Here is a 24,508-nt window from a genome sequence, read left to right on the forward strand (position 1 = left end):
AACTAATGTTTACATTTCCCATTTGTATTTTATATTCTCCTTTTCACAGATATTTGTTTAAAAAGATTTAAAAACCATTTTGCACTTTGGTAAAGGACAATAATAAGTATGTCTTAAAAGTGTTAAAAATTAAATAAGCCAAAGGAGTAATCAACACTGCTTCTAAATGCTTGTTGGTAAATATGGAAATTCATAAAGTGTCTTATTATACTTAATTTTTATGTATCATCTACTAAAGCCATTTAATTTCTTTTTGGTAAATATAGCTTTACAGTTGCTTGGTTTGAGTCTTTATGGATAGTTCCTTTGCACGAGTTGTTGCCTTGTCTTGACTTTTTCATCTTGTCCTGTTTGGTTCCACACAACAAGCACACAAGGAAACTGCGTTCATAGGGCTTTTAAGCCAGGGCTCTCTGAGTTACGTTTCCCCATTTCCCGTTGGCTTTGTGGGAGAATCAGAACGTGGTCTGTGCTGTCTGTGAGTTCCTTCCTTACTTGCACCTTGCAGGCTTCACAGCACTCGCCCTCCCACTTAACTCTACGGAGTCCAGTCTTTTGTCTTCTGCTATTTGTTGCTGAAATGAGAAAACTGAGCCTTTTTTATTCTCTGCCTCAATGCGGGCTGTGTTTCCTCTTTGCATATCTCTCTTTATGAAGTATTCAAAACAACTTCCAAGGAGTTGTCAAAATATGGATCTCTATTAATTTTGACTGGAGTAGGAGAGCTATCTTAATTTCCATTTTAAGATACTTTTAGGGCCAATAAAACTTCTTTTGAGATAATTCTGATTATTGCTTTAATCCCGATTATGGTGTGTTCTTCCCCAGAGACTCCATACGTATCATACATATTCTTGCTGCCTTCATCTCTGGTCTTCTTTTTTGCAGTTTGGGACATTTATTCAAGTTTGTTGTAGACATCACAGATGCATATTTACACTGGGACAATTCCTCTCTTTCGGGAGAGCAGTCTCTGCTCAGGATCCCCAGATCTAGGATGAAAAGATTTATGTGCCGAGGACTGACTCCTGCAGGCTAGCTTCTAGTCCTGGCCCTTTGGAAGCTCCTTGGAAACCCACTAGGTGGGTGCTGGGGACAGTTGATCTTGTACTGGACCCAGCCATTATCTCATGGCAACGAGAGGTTGGTGTTTTCCAAACTCTGAAAGCCTCCATAGCTAGTTTTGCTATCTAGATGTCACCCTCGCCCCATGACTGTGCCCTAGCCCCTGTTCCCAATCCTCCTGCCCTTTCCAGCCATGCGGGGGAGGGGAAGATGCACAAATCCTGGATGCTAAGCTGGCTTGCATCAAGGCTCTGCCATACCCGGAGGGTAAGAGGGGTCTGAGGCTGCCCTGCTCCTCCTGCCTCACGGAGTCCCATCTCAGAGAGGTGTGGCATGGTAAGGTGCTGCCACAACAGGTTACTGTGTTCTCTTGCTAGCATGACAGCTGACCCAGGAAACTAGCCATCTACCCAGGCACATGCCACACTCCTTGGCAAGGAAGTCCAAACCAGTGTCAGCTAAATTGCCCAAACTGGGGGTGACGTCAGGAGTCAATGACTCTAAGTGGGAATTATCAGGAGGTTAAGGCTCACAGTAAGGAATTCTTTGTGTGAGAGAGAGGAAGTGGAAGAAGGGGAGAGAGAGAGAGAGAGAGAGAGAGAGAGAGAGAGAGAGAGAGAGAGAGAGAGAGAGGAAAGCAGAGAGGGGAGGAGAGAGGAGAGAAGACTAAAGAGTTCTGACTGGTTGGCTGGCTGGCTGATGGAAGTTACCGAGGATGAACTGACTGACTGAAGGATGTTTCCCAGGGTGTGATCGAATTCTTGACAAAAAAGAATCACAGTTGGGGATATTCCTCAGGATTGTTAACGAATGGGAGGCTGAAAGTTGGCTTAGTCAGTAGAATGCTTGCATACAAGCTTGAAGACCCGATTTTGATACCTAGAGCCCAAGTAAAAAGTTGGTTCTGTACCCAGAACTAGCCAATGGACAGGACATTCTCCACAGTTGAGTGGAGAGTGGGGACTGACTTTCACATGAACTCTGATGCCCCATATTTGACCACATCCCCTGGATGGGGAGGCCTGGTGGCACTCAGGGGAAGGATAGCAGGCTACCAAGAAGAGACTTTATATCCTATGATCATAAACAGGGGGAGGAAGTCCCCCTCAGTCACAGTCATGGGGGAGAGGAATAGGGTGAAAGTGGGAGGGAGGGAGGAATGGGAGGATAGAAGGGATGGGATAACAATTGAGATGTAATATGAATGAATTAATAAACAAATAATTTTTTTTAAAAAGTTGGTTCTGGGTTCTGCAGAGATAGTCCAGCAGGTAAACTGATTGCCACCCAAGCTGGAAGATCAAACTCTGGATTCCCAGCATTCATGTAAATGCCAGGCAGCCATAGAGGCTCTCCTCTAGTCCCAGGACCTGGGAGGCAGAGACTGGGTGTCACTGGGGTAAGATGGCTGACTAGACTTGCTCAATTGCTGAGCTGTGGGTTCAAGAGTGATCAAGGTAAACTAAGGCACCAGCCAAGGACAATACAGGCAGTAAACTTAAAACCCTTACCCAGATCTAGCTAATGGGCAGAACACTTTCCACAGTTGAGTGGAGAGTGGGGTATGACTTTCACACGTACTCTGGTGCCTCATATTTGACCATGTCCCCTGGAGGGGGAGATCTGGTGGTACTCAGAGGAAGGATAGCAGGTTTCCAAGAAGAGACTTGATACCCTATGAACATATACAGGGGGAGGAAATCCCTCTCAGGAACAGTCATAGGGGAGAGGAATAAGGGGAAAATGGGAGGGAGGGAAGAATGGGAGGATACAAGGGATGGGATAACCATTGAGACGTAACAAGAATAAATTAATAAAAAATTAAAAAAAAAAAGAGTGATCAAGGTGAATACTTGACACCAAGCTTAGATTCAAATGTGTGTGCATACACACACAAGCCCCCCCACACCGTGCACACGTACACACACATACACACACAAGCGCCCCCACACCATGCACACATACCACACACATACACACACAAGCCCGCCACACATACCACACACGTACACACACATACACACACATGAAAAAAAAAAGAAGGAAGGAAGGAAAAGCTGAGTACAGCAGTACATGCTTGTAATCTCAGCATTGTGGAGCCAGACACAGGTGCATCTGGTAGCTTAAGGATCAAGTTCCAGGTCAATGCGAGGCAGTCTCCAAAACCCAAGTGGAAGGAACCTAAGGAACAACACACAGGCTTGACCTCTGGCCTCCACAGGCATATGTATATGCACCCACACATGTGTGCACCCCCCTCAACAGACACACAATTAGAAAAAATAGAAAGAAGAAGTAGGGCAAGATGACCCATCTCTCAGTGCCAACATATGTGGATAAGTGAGATTGGAAATTTTACCGTGAGATCAAAATGGGTAAAAAGGACAGTCACTTAGAGGCACACCTGACCCTGCCACTAGGGACAGATCTGCCTTCCATTCCTGGATGAGACAGGAGCAAGCTGATGGTCGTTCCAGCGTAGGTTTCCATGTTAGTCCTGGAGACGTCTGACCTCCAGGTCACCTGCACTGAGACACTATCTAGTGTCGATCCATCAGACTGACAGCCAGCCATCAGTTCTAACACTTGAACTGAAGTGAGCCAAGCATAAAGGCTCTCGCTTCCTCCCAACGTTCTCCAGTCACGGGGAGAATGTAGGGTCAATGCTGCAAGGGCCAACTAACCTTGACTCAGTCTCCTTGCTGACGTCATGGTGCTCAGCTCTCTGGACTAGGAAACACAGCCTTCCTAAGCTCTTATCCCAAGAGCTTCCCTGGCTTGTCTCTGTGTGCAATGCTCAGCACCCAACGCCAGCCACTGAAGAGGACACCGTAGTGCCCTCCTAGTCTCCTGGTCGGTAGCTGGACACAGAGTGTGGGGTGAAAGGGAGGGAATTACTGAATGCTAGGAAATGGTCCTTGGAAGGCACCCACTGGAACTAAGAGAGAAGTAAGGCCAAGGCATGTAAGGTATGTAAGGCCAGGGCATGGTAAGGCATGTAAGGCCAGGGCATGGTAAGGCATGTAAGTTACATGAACGGTGAGCTTGTCTAATGCTGACCCTTTTAATCTAGCCCAACATAAAAAGAAAGAGTTTGGTCTCCACACAGCTCCGTGGAAACAAGCTAAGCTTCTTGCTTATGTCTAGTGGGCAAAAAGCAAAACCTTGGACCCGTTACTAAGTCCCCAGGGGAAAGTGGGAAGGGCTGCTGGTTCTTCCATCAATGCTGGGGGTCTGCACCTCCCCCAGCGCCTCTCCCTACTAATCACTCGGCTGCAGCTGCAAGCAGGAACATTCATCTTATGATTGCTGGAGGAAAGGCTGGTGTTGCCAAGTTGGGGATGGAAGTTAAAGATTGCTGTGTGTCTCGGCCTCAGCCCATCCCTCTGGTCATGTGTCCTCCCGGGTCTGACTCATGGTGCTTCTAGCCCTCCAAGAACCACTCCAGAACCCATGAGCACATTTCCTTGTATATCTGGGTACTGTCTGCAAGGCCCACTAGGCGCAGTGTGAATGCTCCCTGCTGCTGCATCCTGGTTGCGTGATACTATCCTTACAAGTAAGATCATGATTCTGAAAGAAGATTCAGCCAGTGTCTTGCTATAAGGATTGGTCAGCACCCGACCCCTCCTTGCCTGATCCTCTGCCAGAAGTCTGCAGATATTTGCACTGAAGAATGAGCCTGCCTGCTCTTGGAGCCAATGGGAGCCAGGGCACACTTTATATTTCAGCCACCCTTAGCAGCAGTGGGGCCTTGAGTCTCCCTGCTGTATTGGACTTGGCCAAGAGGTCCCGGGTGAGACCTGGTCCCATTTGTGCCTGTGGGCTGCACACTGCCCCCCACCGCAACCATTTGCCCAGCCTCCGACAATGGCATCGGCCTTTTGTTCTTCATTTGCTCTACGGTTCCCCGAGGGAGCTGGAACCCTGCCCTGAACCACAGCCGGCTTGGTTGGGCCCTGACCACCTGCCTGTTGCCATCTGCTGGCTAACATCCTCCTTAAACCTGAAAGGGGGGCACCCATGGAACCAGGAGGCTGCCACCTGCCCTGGAGCACAGCTGCTGCCTAGATGTTGCTGTGGGGCCTCCCCTCGCCTGTCTGGACCAATCAGATCAGACGAGTGGAAGCGGGGACACCACCACGGCAGGGATTCTACAGCCAGGTGAGGCCCCTCCATCCTAGCCGCATGTATCACCTTTTCTCGTGAACATTCTATGCCAGGCTGCAGACTCTGCACAGACAGTTCTTACCGCCACCAAGCCCTCAGTAACTAGGATCAGCACCAAGGCTGGCTGGCTTGCTTATTCACGCTACGATTAAAATGCGGTCCTAGAGCTCAGGCACTGTTCAAGGGCGCAGATCGCGTAATTGTAGGTCTGAGAAAAGGCAGTTCTGAAACAACAGACGCCAACCCTAACACAGCTTCAAAGACAAAGGCTTTACAATGCTTTAAAGACAAACATTTAACTTTACTACGGACGTGAGGACATTTTGGTGATATCGGGTGGGATAGCTACGTATGAGCAATCCACAGGCCTGAAAACGTCACCTCGCAGCAGTTCCGCTGAGGTCACACGTCCCGCACTCGTCTTGGCCCAGCCCCTGTCTGTCGTCAAAATGAAATGACCAGCCACAGTGGTGTCTTGCTTCATGTAGGGTTAAGGAACACTCCCCCAAGAGTGTGGCATGAATATACGGCCAAGTGAAACCGTCAGGTCAGTGATGGATAAATAGGGTAAAATCAGAGATTCTGAAACTTAGGAGGAGGGGAGAACGGGCACAGAGCTTCTGTTCAGCAAGACGAAGGGATGGAGATTGGTCACTCAACCGTGTGAACGCACCCAGTGTACTGACTGCACATTTAAAAACAGCTGGGGTCCACGAGGACCTGGGCGTGGTCTTGTTCACTGTGTTGCCTTGGGCACAGGCTCTAGGCCAGTATTTGATACATGTACCCGTAGATTGATTACTGAATAATTTTTGCTCAGTTGTAAGCTCATGACCCCATGGAGTCTGTGGCACAGCGTTGCTTATCTAACCAGCCCTCTGTTTTGCGATATTATAAACTATGTAACTCATTCTCTTAAATGCCCTTCATCTGCTTCTTCTGAGGTCTATCATTGTGGCGGCTTTTTAGCCACACCCCTTCCTCCCACAATTGGTACCTCAGGTCAACTTGGCAGGCATTCCTTTCCTTGTCTGAGTGGTTCTGCCTTTCCTTTCCACTGTGATTTCCACTCCAAGAAGGCTGTTCCCCGTGCCCCTCCCGTAGCTACGGTTCCTCTTTCAGAGTATGTCACATTATTTTTACCTGTCTAAGTGCCAGCAATACCCAAGCCTTATCAACGTCTCTCAACTTCACCATGCACCCCTTGAGTCCAGACCACAGGCTCTCTCCCACAGGCTGGCATTGTCCAGCGTCCCCGTGTTGTCCACCTTGCATGCATGGTCCTGATCACTCTCTAGTGCCTGCCATGCTTTAGGGCACAACTCAAGTTTAGTCGTAGCTTCTCGGAGCACAGAAACTAATTTTTAACTTAATTTTGTTCCAAAGTCCTAGATCATCATAGCCCCAAAGTTTGCACTACATATTTATAGATAAAATATTTGAAATATTTATATACACTCAATTGGACCGCCTTCCAAAGAGCTTGAGAGTTGAAACAGCAGGTTCATAAAATATTTTCATCTTCCCCTGCACACTTTTTGCATATTATCTGCACACACCCTTTCATACATTTCGTAGCGTTCTCTATGAAACCCTTGATCAGTCATCGCATAAAATCTTTCTGACCGTTTTGCTACTTGGTTTCGATTTGGGCTCGTCTTGTAACGATATGGACAAAGTTCTGCATGGAGAAGCATCTCCTTCAGCAGCTAGTGTGAAATAACAGCAAGGTGGAATCTGACTTAGACAGTTTTTGTACCCTGATCTGGGGAGGAGCACTTGGGAATTCACAAGGGGACCTTTCATTTTTTCCAAGCCATTCTGTAAGTGAAGATTCTATAGCGAAACGGACAAAGAGGGCATGTATGAAAGCAGCAACAAGAACAAAACAACACCCGTATAAAAATGATGCGGCACGTGACCCGAGAACGGTGGTAAAGGATGGAGGAAAGATGAGGGATTGATAAAGAACATAACGCTGCCTGCCTGTTCCGGGCTGACTGCTCCTGTGGGCGCCCGGAAAGAATTGTGCAAGGGGTGTTCTTCAAGGGACACTGACGCCGACTAGCTTGGTCACTCGCTTTTGCTTGTTGACTGCAGTAATTTGCCCCTTTCGATTCCGGTTCTTAACTTTCACCTTGGTTTTAGCCTCAGGATCCCTCCGCCCCAAACATCCCCGGAGAGCGCCCACTCACCCTCTTCCTCGAAAAGAAGGCCCATGTGCGCCTGCGCCTCCGCTTCTTTCTTGCCGCCGTCGACCTTGATCAGCTGAGCGATATTAAAGCAGCGCTCATAGAAGTGATTCCTCACCCACTTGTCTTCAGGGTTATCGAAGTAACAGGCCAGGGCATACAAGTTGTTATACACTTCTTCATAGTACCCTTTACAAGGAAGAAAAAACCACACTGTGCGTCAGAAACACGGTTAGGACACACGCGCCTGATACTGCAAATGACTTCTATGCTTTTCTTAAATGTGTGACCAACTGTCTTGAAAATTAAATATAACGCAAAGCACTGTTTATGTTAACTATTAAAATAATCACATTAACCAAAGCTTGTGTGCATGAGACAAGCAGAAAACATCTTTCCAAAAATGCAGACATATTAGAAATTGAGACTTATTTGGTTGAAATAGGACTTTTTTTTGGGTTTTTTAAAAAAGATTTACTTATTTATCATATATACACAGTATTTTGCCTGCATGTACACCAGAAGAGGGCACCAGATCTCATTATAGATGGTCGTGAGCCATCATGTGGTTGCTGGGAATTGAACTCAGGACCTTTGGAAGAGCAGGGCACGCTCTTAGCCTCTGAGCCATCTCTCCAGCCTAGGACTTCTTTATACAACAGAACTGTGTACTATCTGTCAGCAATGCTCTTCTCCTGGGAGAGAATAGTTATGTTCCTGAGTTCTTTCCCACAGTGTGTGTGTGTGTGTGTGTGTGTGTGTGTATGCATTTCTGTACTTATCTTTTTCTCTAAATCTGTATTTATAAGTGTGTGACAATGCTGTGTGTTTTGCATGCATATGCGCGCGCACACACACACACACACACACACACACACACACACACACACACACACATATATATATATATATATGAGGGAGGGATGGAGGGGGGATGGAGGGAGGAGAGAGCAGAGGAGAGAAGAGGAAAAGAGGACTACTCATATTCCAGTGAGGAGTCTAAAGGCACGCATCACTAAGCCTGGTGAAATCAATGTTTCTAAACCATGGCAAAATAAAAGCAAAGGAAAAAAAAAAAAAGGAAATGGAAGCTCGAGATATTGTTACCCCAAAGGAGGAGGATGCAGCTGGTAAGACACCAGACTTAGGTCAAGATGACCGACGTGCTTCTTCCACTTCCTCACAGTGTTTCTAGAACTGTAAGTGTTCAGTGATGCTAAAACAGTAGACTTCTATGTTTCCGTTTGGGGTTATTGAAAATGTGTATATACCAGCCATTCTTTGCACTCCGATTTCTGGTAATTTATTACATGCATCTTTGTACTTTTATTTAATTTTTTTCTAGATCTGTATATAAAAGTGCATGACAGTGTTTGTTCATGTGTATGCACCTGTGCACACATGCATACATGCATACATATATATATCACACCAACTACATGCTACTAAACTGTGAATCCAATTTTTTTCTGAAACAGGGTTTCTCTGTATATCTCTGGTTGTCCTGGAACTAACTCTGTAGACCAGGCTGGCCTCGAGCTCACAGAGATCCACCTGCCTCTTCCTCCCGAGTGCTGGGATTAAAGGTGTGCGCCACCACCACTCAGTTGTGAATCCATTTTGTGAATGTGGCTGCGATAGGGGACTCAAGCAAAGACGTCCGTGTGGTAACAAACTGTGCTTTGATCTTGTAAATCAAGTGGCCCGCACAAGCCTCAAACGTGGTAATCTTCCTGTCTTTGCCTACCAAGAACTAACACTCAGAGGAGTGTGTCCCTGCATTTGTGACTAAATTACTTTAAAAGGAGTCATTATGCACTGAGCTCACTGACACCAGCTGCTCACTCCTAAAATGACACCATTGTGCACAATATTGTCCATTGCTATATTGTATGAGATTAAATAAAAAAGCCCAGAAGAATTAGACTGAACACACAAAAGGTAGGTGCCAAGAGCTGTAAATAAGCTAGTTCATTATTTCAGAATAATTTCTTTGTGTGTATATGTGTGAGTAGAGGTGCGATGTGTGTGTATAGGCACATGTGTGCATCCATGTGTATGTCTGCAGAGGCCAGATGAGGTATCTTCTTCAGTTGCTTGCAGCCTTATTTCCTTCAGGTGGGTCTCTCCGAAACTGGAGCTAGGGTTTCCTGCTTTGTTTTCACTTTGCTGGCTAACCATCACAGCAATCCTCCTGTCTCTGCCCCTAAATAGTGCTGGGGTTACAGACACATGCAGCTACACCCCCTTGTCTTAGTTAGGTCTTCTATTTCCGAGATAAAACTCCATGACCGAAAGGCAAATGTGGAGGACAGGGTTTACTCAGCTTACACTTCCACACTGCTGCTCATCACCAAAGGAAGGCAGGACAGGAACTCAAACAGAGCAGGAACCTGGAGGCAGGAGCTGATGCAGAGGCCGTGGATGGTGCTGCTTACTGGCTTGCTTCCCATGGCTTGCCCAGCCTGCTTTCTTATAGAACCTGGGACCACCAGCCTAGGGCCCTTCCCATCAATCATAAATTATGAAAATGCCTTACAGCTGGGTTCTATGGAGGCATTTTCTCAATGAAGGTTTCCTTCTTTCAGATGTCTCTAGCTTTCATAAGCTGACCTAAGACCAGCCAGCACACCCAGATTTTTCTTGGGTGTTGGAATCTAATTCAGATCTCCATCCTTGCAGAGTAACACCGAGCCCTTTTCTCAGCTCCTCAAGACGCTTCTAATCCACATGCCTTCTGTACAGAATCTTCCTACGGAAAATCTTTGCCTAGTGTGAATAGGCTATTAAAGTATTTTTTTATCAAATGTTTCATTTTTTACTGAGTAGAGTTTCTGTTTGCACATGTCAGTGAGTAAGATATCTCAACCTTCCATTGTTACAAATGTGTGTGTAAACATTTCCTGTGCTTGGTATTCCCATCACTATATATACAGAGTATTTTTTAAAAGTAATGAGTTGTAACTGTATAAGTTCCCAGGATCCCGTATTTAAAGACGGCCTGTCAGCTGAACTATTTTTCTGTAACCTTATTGAATTCTTCAGATTCTAAGTAGGCTGCTCTCTTCTAGTGGCTCGCCAGCAGGCAGCATGGGAAGGTGAAAGCTGACCGACCATAGGTTTGTCAATCCAGTGCTACGACCTCTACCCTAAAGACGGGATTCTCTGGCGAAGTCAGTTTGAGAAAGACTCTTGCTGAATTTCTCCACTTAGTGAAATAACAGAGTACACTGCTCTGGTGAGTGCTGCAGATTCAGGATGCTTAAGCCCTGCACTAACTAACCTGGAGTCTCACAAACTTACTTTGCTGGGCAGTGTTTCCCCCTTTCAACCTCGTGTAAAACTTACCTCATGTGAAAGTCTCCTTGGGTCCAACAGATCTTGTGCGTATTAAGCAAATGTGGCCAGGAGAGGGAGAGTAGCTACCTGACCCTTGACCAAGAGTTACAAGTCAAGTGGAGGGAACTTTTGAATCGTCCCTGTCTTCAGTTTGCTGTTACCATTAATCGCCATTTCCCCCTCAGCCTCGTGGGGCTGAAGACACTAAGAATCACATTGCAGGGGTCACAGAAGGGATTTACACTGAGGACTGTGAGAGTTGTGTCCCAGGCAGGTACTTTAACCAACGGAGAATAACCCAAAAGGGAACGACTAGATTGCTTTTAAAAATAATTTTGTTATAAAGCAGCAAGTGGTGTTGGTGATTTAAATAACTCTACCATTACTGCTGTGTACCTCAAGGCTGAACTGACACAGACAACTACTTTTCGTGCCACAGAGGAGGCAGAGCTGACAGGGATCAGCGACTGCTGACACCGCAAGGAACTTCAACATGGCCCTAGGTGGATGGTCTTTTCGAAGGAGCAACAAGAATACTCAGGGATACATCATTCCAGAATTACCTTCTCACACCTCAAGACCACATGCAATGGAACCCCGAGACCATCCTCACGGATCTCTGCATGCTAGAGGCACACACACACACACCCTTAAAACACGCTTTCAGATTTAGGATTCATCAAGTTAATAAAAGCAAACATCAGACCCCATCTTCAGGAGTAATTTTTGTTTCGGACCTCAGTTTTTCTCTGATGAATGTCAGGTGTGGAGGGTGAAAAAAATTACACAAGGTTCTAAAAAAAAAAATGATTATATAAGTGCTTATGCGATACTTTCTGCAATAATTCCAACTTTCTATATTTCAGCAAGGCAAAAGCTGTGGCATCTTATAGGAGCTAACCCTGTGGGTAAGCTGTTTTGAGTAGAGGTAATTTTGACCTGTGTAATACACGCAACTTTATTTCTTACACGTACATGATAAACCACACAATGCCACCTGAACAGAAGCTAACTGGGACTTTGTCGTTTTCACTGGAGCACTGTCTTCTCATGTGCTGCTTCCCTTGAGCACCATGTGGTTCCTCATCCCCTCATCCCACAGATGATTTATGACAGACTAGCTCGTCAATGACACGTCACGGCAGGCCAGAAGCTCCGTCACTTGTATGCTACTCACATGAGACCCGCAGTTTAAGCTGATGATGAGCTTGAATTTTATAAAATAAATGATAGGCAAACTTTACCCTGGCTAATTCTATTTCCTGTGTAAACATCAATTCAGAATTTTTGTTCTGATAACAGATTTTGGGGGTTGGGTTTTGTTTGTTTCATAATAACATAGCATATTTACAGTAGTTAATTTCTTATGTTTAGATCAATTTTTAAAGTTCATCAAAAGGTTTCATGCCCATTCCGCAGTTTCGGATGCTTCCCACAATACAGGTGAGTTCCTCTTACTGCATCCTCCTGCTATCCAGTTTTTCATGTTCACATTTCTCCATGTCTTGTAGTTTGACACCATTGAGCTCACAGTGAAGGCTAGGATCTGGGCTGCCTCTCTGTGCTGTTTCCCTGTGTTCATCGTCCACAGTAGCTAGCTGATAGAAAGAATCGCCTACTGACCATGTAAAGGCCCCAAGTGAAAGACCACACTGTCACATATAGCACCAGCCTTTATCTTCCTTTGTGAGTCCTCTTGTGGTTTTCAGTCAGAATGTTGAGGGGAAAAAAAAATGAAAATGCCAAAATCTAGCATTTCCTTTTTCCTTCTCTCTTTTTCAATGAAAACAACAAATTCCTAATACGGATCTGGGAATGTTAACAATAACGTCGGATTCCTGATTCAGAACTAAAAATGTGAATTGACAAAGTCCATGCAATTATATCAGAGATCCATGTAGGGAGAATTCTGGACTTTTGGGTTCTTAAAAACACACAGAAATACTATAAGAATATGTTTTCATTTTAATCCCAGGTATGGGGCTCTGAGGCTGCTTCGCAGCAGCTGACTATGATTTGCCCCGTGCTCCGGCAGTGGCGTGGTCTTGCCAGGTGCAGGTAGTTTCTGTGATGGTGTGACATTTGGAGTTCTGGGGACTTTTCAGGGGGTATATAAATGAAAGTCCCCGGAGAGGCATGACCTGTTGTTGGTTGGTTGTTGGTTGGTTGCTGTTGTTTCCAGTTTAAGCAGTCACGGACAGAGAAGGAACAAAAAGAAATTAGATGTCCTGATGACAAAGGCCAAACCCACCTCAAGGGGCTCTATTCCCCTCATCAGCAGGAAGCAGTCTAACGATGACATCGCCCTCCTTCCGACCCCTGACTTTATTCAGGGATCTCTTCCCTTTCCTTTCTATCCCTTTTTCTTTCTTATTTATTGGAAGGGCAGAAGAAAAGGAACCCACAAAGTAGCTAATGCCAGCTACAATTAAGTACTTAATTTTCTTAAATACTTGAAAGTATCGAGTACTTAACACGTTAAGCATAATGCACTAACTTTATGGAAACATTAAAACATGGTGAAAGAGTGCTCTAAGATTATTTTGTGGGAAATAGGAAACAAACGATTGAAATTATGATCATGGATTGCATATTATTTTTCTTCTTCTTCTGAGGAAGTGTCTCACAACGAGGCTGAGGCTAACCTCAAGCTCAGTCAGCTTCCTGTCTCCGTGTTCCAAGTGCTGACATTACAGCCCAGCCAGCACCCTGGAAACTAAAAACTTTCCTCGCTTTTATCTACTATCATCTTGTGATCCAAGCCAACAATCTCACGACAAAACTTTCATACTCATTATGTAAACGCTAAAACAAAGTAAATCAGTGCGGGGTTTCAAGTTACAATGCTTAGAAAACTCCTTGGTGAGCGTCAATATTCATACAATGCAGAGAAAAATCAAGATAAAGTGTGTTCTTGACAGGAAAGGCTTTAACCTGTTGGAAACCTGGAGATGTTTGAGAGTACACTCTGTCTTCCCATGCTTGCAGTGACATCACCAGATGTCTTTGCAGCTGACCAGCCTGGTGCCCAGGCAGTTAGTCCTCAAGCTGAATTATGCAACTTGTTTTAATGTATCAAATTCATCCCACAACACTTTGGAATCTTCCCTAGGGTGCATCCCTGCATCCTGGCGCCTACCTTTCCTCTCCGCGGCCTCCGCCCTGGTCAGGTAGTGGTAGAAATTGTCCAGCTTGTCCGGCTGCTCCTCCAGTGGTCTCTGCAACCAGAAGAGGGACTGCCGCTCGGAAGCCAGCCGCAGGCTGTCCCACTGCTCCATCAGCTCAAAGAGCTCAGTGAAGGATTTGTGGTAGCCATCGCGCAGCATGTCCACACAGATGCTCTTCTTGTACGAGTTCCTGTAGCTGGAACACGAGCAGAACACCAGACGCTTTAGACTAGCGAGGGATTTCCATCTCTAAAAACCAGACGTCAAAGCAGGCTTTTTTACACGTCGCCCTCAGTGAGAGCATGGAAACGATCAAGAGAACTTTGTGGCAAACCGAGCAACTCCAGTTTAATGAAGGGTGCTGGGAACTTACCTAACACAGTAATGTTAACGTAATTACATCTCTGAAAAGGACAAATATGCTTCTTAACTATTCAAAAGTTCTATACACACACACACACACACACACACACACACACACACACACACACACACACAGAGCTCAAACGAACCAACTCTTTGCCAGTCAAGCAAGAAGACAAAAGGGAAACCAGATAAGCAAAAATGAAACTTGTTACTGAATATTAAAAAAAAATCACTTACTCTCTCAGTTAAGTTTCAGTATCTACTATTGGAATTTGGCCAACCTCAGTCAATCAGGCTTGTGCATTGAATGTTTTAAGCAATCACTGCAATACCATACTAAATGTATACAAATATACAATTATTCACAGGTAGAATCAAATGAATGGAAAGTTGGGGCAGGAGAGTTATTCATTCGAGTTCAGCCTGGGCTACATAGTGTGAGCCTGCCTCAAAAGATAAAACCAAATTAAAACCTCCCAAAACATGCTTCATCAACCATTCACAAACAAGGACACACAGATGACTTTCTCAAGCACGTATTTAGCAAATCCCTGTAGGGTCTCTTAAGATGAACTACCTAGTTTTCTTTTCTTTTGTTTTGTTTTTTTCATTTGTGTGTGTGTGGTGCCTGTTTGCATGCTTTTTTGCACATGTGTGTAGAGACAAACGCATGTGTGTGTGTGTGTGTGTGTGTGTGTGTGTGTGTGTGTGTGTGTGTGTGACTGCATGAGGCCTGAGTTGTGGTCAGGGGCAGAGTCTCTAAGTTCAACCCAGAGCTCAAAAAGCCAGCTAGTCTTACTATCCACTTGCTCTGGAGACCCCGTCTCCACTCTCTGAGCTTCAGGTCAAGGCAGGTTAATACACACCTGGGCATTCACAGGGGTTCCAGGGACTTGAACTCCTGACTTCAAGCTTGCATGATAAGCAGTCTAACTACAGAGCCCAAGCACTGAGCCATCTTCCCCAGCCCTTCCTCCCACGCCCATGTACTGCTCTAGACAGTACAGAGATAGATTCAGTGCCCTTGAGAAATGCCTGCTCAGGGGAGGGTACAGATGACAACTAAGTAGATGCATAATAAACAGTGATTCGAAATGATTGAGAAATGCGTGTGCTGCCAGGCACAGTGGCACAGACCTGTAATCTCAGCACTCAGGAGGCAGAGGCAGGCTGATCGCTGTGAGTTCGAGGCCAGGCCAGCCTGATCTTACATACTGAGTTCCAGGCCAATTAGAGCTTCTTAAAGCTCTATGTGGTAGTCACTGTTTAACCAAAAAAAAAAAAAAAAAAAAAAAAAAAGCATTGGGTGCTGAAAGATACAGTTTTACGTTAATTACTTTATGTTCTTTCTTTAAAAGCAGGCAATTCAGTGTTTAGAGCAGTTGACCAAGTGGAACACTACTGGCAATGCCGATTTAGGTGACAGTGGGATTTGTCTGACTTCCCTGCGTTCCGTTTCTGTCCCTGTGTAAAAACCTGCATTGGTGTCAGTCCTAACTGCACTGCAGGACTCCCATGAGAGGAAGTTTGTGCAAACACTCCGAGAAATACAGACCTTGCTCTTCTTGGTTCTCGTCCCCTGCCTAGGCATTCCATCCACCCGTGGAGGCTCAGAAACGAACCCGTGGCACAAGTGTGCAGGCCCCACCCACCAGGTACCTCCTCTTCAGTGGATCTGCTTAAGGATGGGGGAAACAAAGTGTGCTGAGACTGTGATGTCACCAAGGCAACGGTGAGGAGGCCAGATCTGGGCTACCTTAACAGGATACAGGTGCACATTGTTATTATTGCTGTTGTGCTGCTGGGGTGCAGTATGGGGTCTTGAGCATGCTAGGCAAGCACTCTCCCACTGAGCTCCGCCCCACCCATAGGGCTGCATCTGAGACGCAGTATCTCTCATGCATCCCACGTGAGCCTGAACTTCAGCCCCCTCCTGCCTGACAGTCAGATCGTTACAGAGACAACCGATAAAGAGAACAAAGAAACCACCATCCTACACCACCAAAAGATCAAGAACTACCAAGCGATTGTAGGCAAGTAAAAGATACTCAGCGTGGGGCAGGGAAGAGTAGCATGGGATTTCTTTGTCCTGCCAAATCTTCTGATCCAAAGTGAAGGGCAGGGGTGGAGGAGTAGGAGTAAGACTGTGAGCAGGGCAGGTCCCCTTCTTTCTCTCTCCCTCAAACACTAGACAAGCTGGAAACGGAACTGGATTTCCTGTCCAGTAGAACCCGGGGGAAGGAGTCTCTTATGAGATGTTTGAAGGTTCAAGGCTGATGACCGTCCCTTTGCCCATCTTCCTGAGCACAGGGCATAAGGAAACAATCAACTGCCAGGAAGCAGAATTCAGCCCACCCCTTAATTTCGCAATAATCTAGAATATTCCTGGAGGAGTGCATTCCAGGGTGCCATATTGAAGTTCCTGGACAGAGAGGGCCACCACTCCTGCCACCACATTTTCAAGCAGTGGCAAGGTTTGTACGCAGAGCAACTGTGTATAGGCTGCTCAGAAGACAGCCATGACACAAGCAGCACTGGCGAGATCCAGCAGCTCAGGCTAGTTCATCTTCCGAGCTGATGGCAAAGCTTGGCCAAGCGCGTTAGAGGCAGTCACCTCTGCAGGACCTCATAGCTCAGGAATGCATTCAGTGGGAGAATTTGCCTTCCAGTGTCTTAGAAAGGCAAAACTTCTAGGTTTTGCTAATGGCAATGGTCTGGTTGAGTGGCCCTGGTGGATTCAATGCTGACATCTCTGGGATTATCTTGCTTGTGTCTTGCTGATCTCGGTCAGGCTGCTGTGACCCTAGGCGTCCTGTTTGCGTTCACTTTTAAGATGAGAAGAGAGGAGAGTGTGGGGTGTCATGGCTGTGCCTTTCCCTACTGTGGGGAAAACAGAACCATTCCTGTAAATACCAGATCCCCGTTTATGTCTCATGGGTCAGGACTGTGTCAAATGTCACCCTACTATGATGCGAGGGGTCTGGAAACAAATGCTGCTCTTGCTTGGCATCTTGCTCAAGAAAGGGAAAGTGGGGACTGCGGAGTTAACCGCAGCACTGGTCACAATGCCCTTGATCGAGGTTGGGAAGTATATGCTATCATACCCCGACCCATCACTTGCCCAGGTTGCCACAGAAGAGCCATCGAAAACCGAATGCCAGACAATTAAGAAGGGATAAATAATAATAATAAATATTAGAATAGCCTAGTTATTGCATCAGTCATACTTACACTAAAAGATGAGTTTCTGACTTTTTGAAACTAAAATTGAGCTTTCATATACACTTGTTTGCTGGATCCAGTAATTCCATTCCCTTTTGGAAGTTCCCACAGTGCAATGGTTGCTGCTGTTTGTTTTTTTTCCCCCTGTTATAGGGCCACGGAGTGAGGGAAAGTGGTTTTTGAATTCTGAGCAATCTGGGAGTTCACCACACTGGCCTGTCTGACAATGCTAGACTTGGACATTAGGGGGGATTAAGGCTGAGGGCCAGTAAATAAAATGAGATTATGAAAAATAAAGACTTTCAATTTAGCAGCCTTGTGTTTGTGACTCTGAACTTCACACCCGATCCAAGAGAAGGGGTGGGGGCGGGGGGGGGCAAGCCCGGAAGCAGGGGGAAGGTGTGGAAGACTGCTGGTCATGAATGAGAAAGGCTGTGGGTCTGGAAGCAGGCCAGAGGTGGTGGAGCAATCAGTAGAAGATGTTGGCTCCAAAACGTATTTAGGTGATCAAATTTGGGTGACTTGGTGACTGGATGTTATGATGAAGATGCAAATAGGATGACAACAAGGTGTTTAGATGGATGATGGGTCATCTTCTAAAGAGGGGAAGCAAATGGCTTGAACAGACTTTAAAAAGGATTAACTGGAGATTGGTGGGAACCTGGGGGTACACGTAGTCGGCAACCCAGAAGGCAGTATTAGGAAGCCTCAGAGGTGGGAGGCTTTCTTGAAATAGGAGAGACCACCTTTATGTGTTGGTGGCTCTCACCATGTGAGTGAGAAGACCTCCTGGGCCAATGATAAAGAAAGGTAAAATGGGCGAATGTACTCACTTACAAGTGTATTTTAGACAGATAGGTCAGGATTAACATATTACAATGCACAGACCCAAAGAAGATAAGTTACAAGGAGGATGGAAGGGGGTGATGCTTATAGGGGAAATAGAAGAGACAGAGGTAGTGGATGAAGAGCAGGAAGAAGGTAGGAGAGGGAACGCAGAGAGACACAGGGGTGGAGATCGGACCTAGGCAGAGAGGGGGCAGGAGGAAGAAAGACCTGTAGAGAAAAGAGAAAGTGTGGGTGGGGGCATCGCGGTGATGATAGGTCTCTGGAAGGATACGAGGGGGGACTCTAGTAGAGATTCCTAATAGTAGGGGTCATAGAGACTGAAGAAGACACCCTCTAACTGGCCAAGACTCCTACTAGGGAGAGGGGAACACCAACCCACCCACAGAAGCTTTGACCCAAAATTTACCCGACCTACAAGATGTGCAGGAATAAAGAGAGAGCAGATAGAGCAGAGATTGAGGGATCTAACCCCTCACACTATTAATGATTCTCTGCTATGTTTGCAGACAGGAGCCTAGCCAAGTTGTCCTCTGAGAGGTTCTACCCAGCAGTGCCTTAAAACAGTTGCCAAGACTCACAGTCACATTGGGTGAAGCGTAGGGAGTCTTGTGGAAAAGTGGGGCAAAGGAGAAGAGGACCTGGAGGTGACAGGAGCTCCACAAGAAGACCAAGAGCCAACTAACCAGGGCCTTGAAAGACCCGCTGAGACTGAAGTACCAACCAAGGACCATGCGTGGACTGGACCTAAGGCCCCTACACAGATGTAGCCGATGGGCAGCTCAGGCTTAGTGTGGGATAGGGCGCTGTCTCTGACATCGACTTTGTCCCCAGCTCTTTGATCACTTCCCCCTGGCAGGATTTCCTTGCCAGGCCATAGGGGAAGAAGACATGCTCAGTTCTGATACAACTTGACGACCTGGGTGGATGGAGGAGAGGGGGACAATTCTTTTCTGAGGAATAGGGAAGGGGGAGGGGGGAGAGGGAGATAGGGTAGGACTGGGAGGAGAGGAGGGAGGGGGCTATGACCAAGACACCAAGACGTAAAGTGAATATGCAAATAAATAAGGGGAGGGAGGGGGGAGGGAGGGAGGGAGAGAGAGAGAGAGAGAGAGAGAGAGAGAGAGAGAGAGAGAGAGAAGTAAACTACTGTCTTTAGACACTAGGTAGGGCATCTGGGAAAGCATCTCACCTGAGGTCAGGTGAGAGATAAATGCAGGCAGACATCCTGGGCGTTTTTTGTCCCTTCCTGGATGTGGCCTGGCCATCAGTGAGCCCCCTTCCACAGCTGGCAGGACTCTAGAGCGCATGGGGGACTAACCATTCCCATTGGGGATAAAATCTTTGTGGGTCAAGAATTGAGGGCCCTTTCAGCAACAGGATGAATATTAAACTAACGTGGTAACCTACAGATACTGTCTGAGCAACAGGGTGTAAAGGGGATTGGGGCTCAGCCAGCGAGGCAGTGGCTTCGTAGAAAGGCTGTTGGCTGTTCTTGCTATCCACTGTCTACTCAGGGTCCTATGACTTGGATTCTCCTTCCAGACTGGGCTCTCTCCTAACTTCCACCTAATTAGTCACCAAACATCCTCCCAGTAAGGTCATTTTCACTTAATTTATTCAAGATCAGTTGCTGCTCCATATGGCTCAAACCACGAAAGTGCTTCATGAGGCTGGACGTGGATTATTTCTGAGTTCACTTTCAGCCTGCAAACATCTGTGTCCAAAATGTCTAGTGACTGTTTTAATGGCCATTCTTCACAAAGATGCTCTAGGTGGCAACATTTCCATATATATCTTTAAGTGTGCTGACGTCATTTCCATTTTGCACATGTTTACACACATGCACACACATACACATCATGAAATAAGCCTTGTTATTAATACTTAAGATAGAAAACAATGATGCCAACTTACTAAATAGATTCCTATGCAAACCCTCATAGTTGATGTAAATTATTTATCGGCCCCAAATATTTTTTAAAATGACTTGGTTATTTGGAAGCAAAAGCGTGCGGCAGTTCTCACCAGTACATTGAGCTCCTTAGTTTTCTGTTTCTTACTGGAGAATGACAGCCAAAGTTCACTTGTTTACAGACGTGATTATTTTAAGTATAAAGACAACAGAATTTTTTAAATTTTAATCATCTTTTCCCCTTTGGACCTGTATGTTTTGTCCAATTTCAGTCACACACTGAGACACTTAGAATTATTGGTCTAAACTAAAATATGTTGCTTTTAAGCATCAGAAGAAGAGTTGATTCAAGGAGGAATGAAAATTCTGGGAAACTTATGAAGGGGTTTCGTATTACAGGATTTGAGAGAATGCTCACAGAAAGCAAGTGGTGTGGAGGTAAAAGTGGGGACACTCACGGTCGCACCACCCATCTGTCAACTGTGTTCTGGGGAGTGAGAAGGGATGTGAGGCTTCCATGGTGTGCTGGCCAGGTTTCACCCCAACCCGGGACAAGCTAGAGTCATCTAGGAGGCAGGACCCCCAGGTGAGAAAATGCTTCCACTCCATCAGGCTGCAGGCTGCAATTTTCTTAATTAGTAACTGATGTAGAAGAGTAAAGCCCACTGTGGGTGGTGTCGCCCCCGAGCTGGTGGCCTTGGAAAGCAGGCTAAGCAAGCTGTAGAGAGCTAGCGGGTGAGCAGCACCCCCTCCCCCATGGCCTCTGTATCTGCTCCCGCCTCCAGGCTCCCTCCACTCACATTCGAGTTCCTTCCCTCACTGCCTTCTGTGATGAACTGTGGTGTGGAAGGCAAAGCCAAATATTCTCTTTTCACCTAAGCTGCTTTTGGTCATGATGCTTCCTCACAGGACTAGGAATGTTAACTAAGATACCGGGATGGGATCTGCAGCTGGAGACTGGATTTTGAAACCAGACTTTATCTAGTATAAGCTACATGGAGTCTACTACCACGTAAACGCAACATCCAGAGGCAATCTGGTTAACTAGTTTGATTTACATCAAAAAATCCCCTAAAATGTCTGTGCTGCCCAAAGCCATAGAAGCCTGCAAGTGGCAGAGTGGAGGCTCACGTGCAGCTCTCCTGCCTTCCAATTCCTAATTCTTTCCACTTCCCCACGTTGCTGACAATTACACAATTACTCCTCTTCCTCTTCCGTACAGTCCTCTTCTTATTTGTATTGTTTATTTACAAATTGATATATTCTGACAACTATGATGCAGTTTTTCTGTTTGAAGGATGCTGTCTTTATCCGAGCTAATCTGTGTTCATGCTGGGCCAGGAAAGGTGACTGGTGTCATTATTCTGTGACCCTCCCAGAGGATCCTCCTGCCTAAAGTGAAGGGCTGGCAGGTGACAGCATCCATGCCAAATGGATTAGATAGCTAAGTCACCTCCGAGGGTATAAAGGAAGCACACTGGCAAACATTTAAAAAGAGTGAAAACCAGGGCTGGAGAGATGGCTCAGCTGCTAAAGGCCAGGCTCACAACCAAAGCTGTAAGCCTGAAAACCACACCCTTCCACAAACAGAAAAGGTAAAGAGATGAGTGACAGGTATTGGCAACTTCATTTATTCTCTTTACGAATGAGTATGAGTTGGCTACAGATGGACTCTCAAAACCTAAGCGTCCTCCCTTCTCCAAATATATGGGGGATAAATTTAATGTATTTCTTTATGGAATGAGTTGGAAATATACTGTCATAGTGAATTTTCACATTCAAATATTTCAAACATAGTTCAGTTTAAAAAAATACTTTAAAACAAGATCATAAAATTTTTATTTAATCTGACAAAGATAAACTTGAAAGATGTGTAAGAGCTCATCCAAAGACAGGATAATACTTTTATTCCATTCTGTTAATATTTATAAGCCACTAGTGGGTTTTCTGTGTCGGTTTTAACAATCTTACACTCATATTGGAGGGATAAGTGTTATTGGAATCACCTGCGGGATAATTACACTGACTTAATGAATACTGAAACGGCTTCAGTTAATATAATTTCCACGGAATAAAGTGAACCACTATTCTTACCTCTGCTTTTCAATGCAGGTGGATATTATACATGGTCAGAAAAAAAAGTTATTTCCTGACAAGTCCTGATAGCAATTGCATCAGTGCCTTTTTTCCCCCAATTTCTCCAAAAGGAAAAAGCCAAACCAAAACAAAACATTGTGTGAGCATTTCTCTATAAATACACAAAGCTACAGGAAAGAGGCAAAAAAAAATCACAGCACTTAGAATGACTTTACTTTAAAGGCATATGGAATTTCAGTGAACAATGAAGGCATTTATTATATAAACACCTGCTGTTAATAATTGTTTGCCACAGTGATGACTAATCCTGAGAATCATCCTGTATGTACAATACACACTGGGAAGTAACAAATGAACTTACAGTTTTATGACTTTTATTTTTTGTCCACATACTTCCAAATACAGCTAGAAACAAAGTTTGAACATGAAACACATAAACAAACCCCAAACATCCCTTCTTTGAGGCACCAGGGTTTCCCATGAGTTGCCTGGTCTCTGGGGGCATCTGCTGGAAATTTAGCAAACTGCAGTCACATCATGCAAATTCGATAACTTTGACTATCCACCCTAATACAGATATTATTTTAATTGATATGCAAACAAGGTGGCACCCAAATAATATAAATGTAAAGTTATGCATGGAGTCCTCGCTCGCCCATCTGGCAAGAGCGAGGATGAAGCTGTCTATGAGTTCAGTGAACAAGACTCCACTGCCTCAGAGCACCCTGGGGAGGGTCCACACTGCGGAGCCACCCAGTTCTCAGCTGTGGAAGAACTGGGGTGCAGTAAGCACCCCATTCCCAATAAGGATTTTTCTATTCATCTAAAGACAATGCAAACACTTCCTAATTGTGATGGTTTCTCTGACGCCCACATTGCATATCTGTACAGCCGCTAATCACAAATATCAATGCTGTTTATTTTCTATATGGCTGAAGTTAGCTGTTTTACGCTAGTCTCTCGAAAAGAAAAATTTTACTGTTCTTAAATTTAAAATTCTCTTGTTATGAGTAGTCGTTACAATTAGAATTATTCATTAGGATTAATATCCTTCTAGACATTTCAAAACCTGAAAAACAATTGCCACAATGCAATGCAATACGTACATAATGTAACTGCAGTGACATATATATTTTAAACATATGTTTCAATAAAAACTTTTCATATTATTTTGCTTATGAATAATCATAAGGCAAGCATTTTATTGGTATAATGACAATCACAATCTCTATTCTGTTTGAATTATGGGCATGTATTTAAAAGAAAGTTTCAAAAATATTTGGATGTATAAGTATTGTGCTGTAAATTGTACCATCATATATTTTGCGTGCTGTTATAATATTGTGTAAAATACTCCTCACAAAGATTGAACTGCTTAGCATCTGGCATGTATTAATTTATATGTTTTCTAAATATATCACCCGTTCACCTAAGTGTGGTCTCATCCATTATGTAAGCTTTTAAGAATGAAAATAAAAATATTGCCAACAATTAGAATATAGGTATTTATACAATAAGATATTTTGTTTCAGTTTAGATTTACATTCAATTAGGTTTCTATATTAACTTGCTAATTTAAGCATAAATAAAATCTACCACATGGCAGTGAATAGAAATATTATGTGATTCTCTAAACAGTTATAAGTTTTGGTATTTGAATATCTTTGGGACAAACTGTTATACATTCAAGTTTTGCTCTATAATTTTGAGGAATACAAATTTTTTATCTATTAGTTAAGTAGAATACACAAAGTTTCAATATTTTAATAGCACAGGCACAAAATAGAAAAGAGTATCTGAAAAATCGATTTAACCCAAGCACAACTTTTCCCTTATTTACTTATATATTTTTTTAAAGAAATCTAGTAGTAAGATTAACTCATGGTGGGGCCACAACATTTAAAGATATAGTCAACAAAAAAATTCTCCCAACAAGAATTCATTTCAAGATGGGTGATTTCATTTTAGAATACATGAAACATCTCTGTTGCACTTAACAAAACTTAACTCACATATTCAGTCATTAGAACTGGTGTCTGGCGTGCGGTGCACTGGCTCCTGGGACACCACTGCTGTTTATCAACTCAACAACGTTTTGCTGGCCACATTACTAGATTTCACAGGAAGAT

The 24,508-nt window shown here is 44.7% G+C and overlaps 1 protein-coding gene across 3 annotated transcripts in view; it reads right to left on the minus strand.

Moving 5' to 3' along the window:
• The window catches only part of TTC29 (tetratricopeptide repeat domain 29), a 191,586-nt gene that overhangs the window by 141,485 nt on the left and 25,593 nt on the right, over window positions 1-24,508 (minus strand). For all 3 annotated transcript variants that reach the window (XM_084757523.1, XM_084757524.1, XM_084757525.1), the window contains exons 4-5: window positions 13,906-14,129; window positions 7,431-7,616 (exon numbers count right to left, since the gene is read on the minus strand). In XM_084757523.1, coding sequence (XP_084613649.1) covers window positions 7,431-7,616; window positions 13,906-14,129 — 410 coding nt within the window. The remainder of the gene's footprint in view (window positions 1-7,430; window positions 7,617-13,905; window positions 14,130-24,508) is intronic.

This window comes from Acomys minous (assembly GCF_964271855.1).
Source record: "Acomys minous genome assembly, chromosome: 14".
Taxonomy (NCBI): Eukaryota; Metazoa; Chordata; class Mammalia; order Rodentia; family Muridae; genus Acomys; species Acomys minous.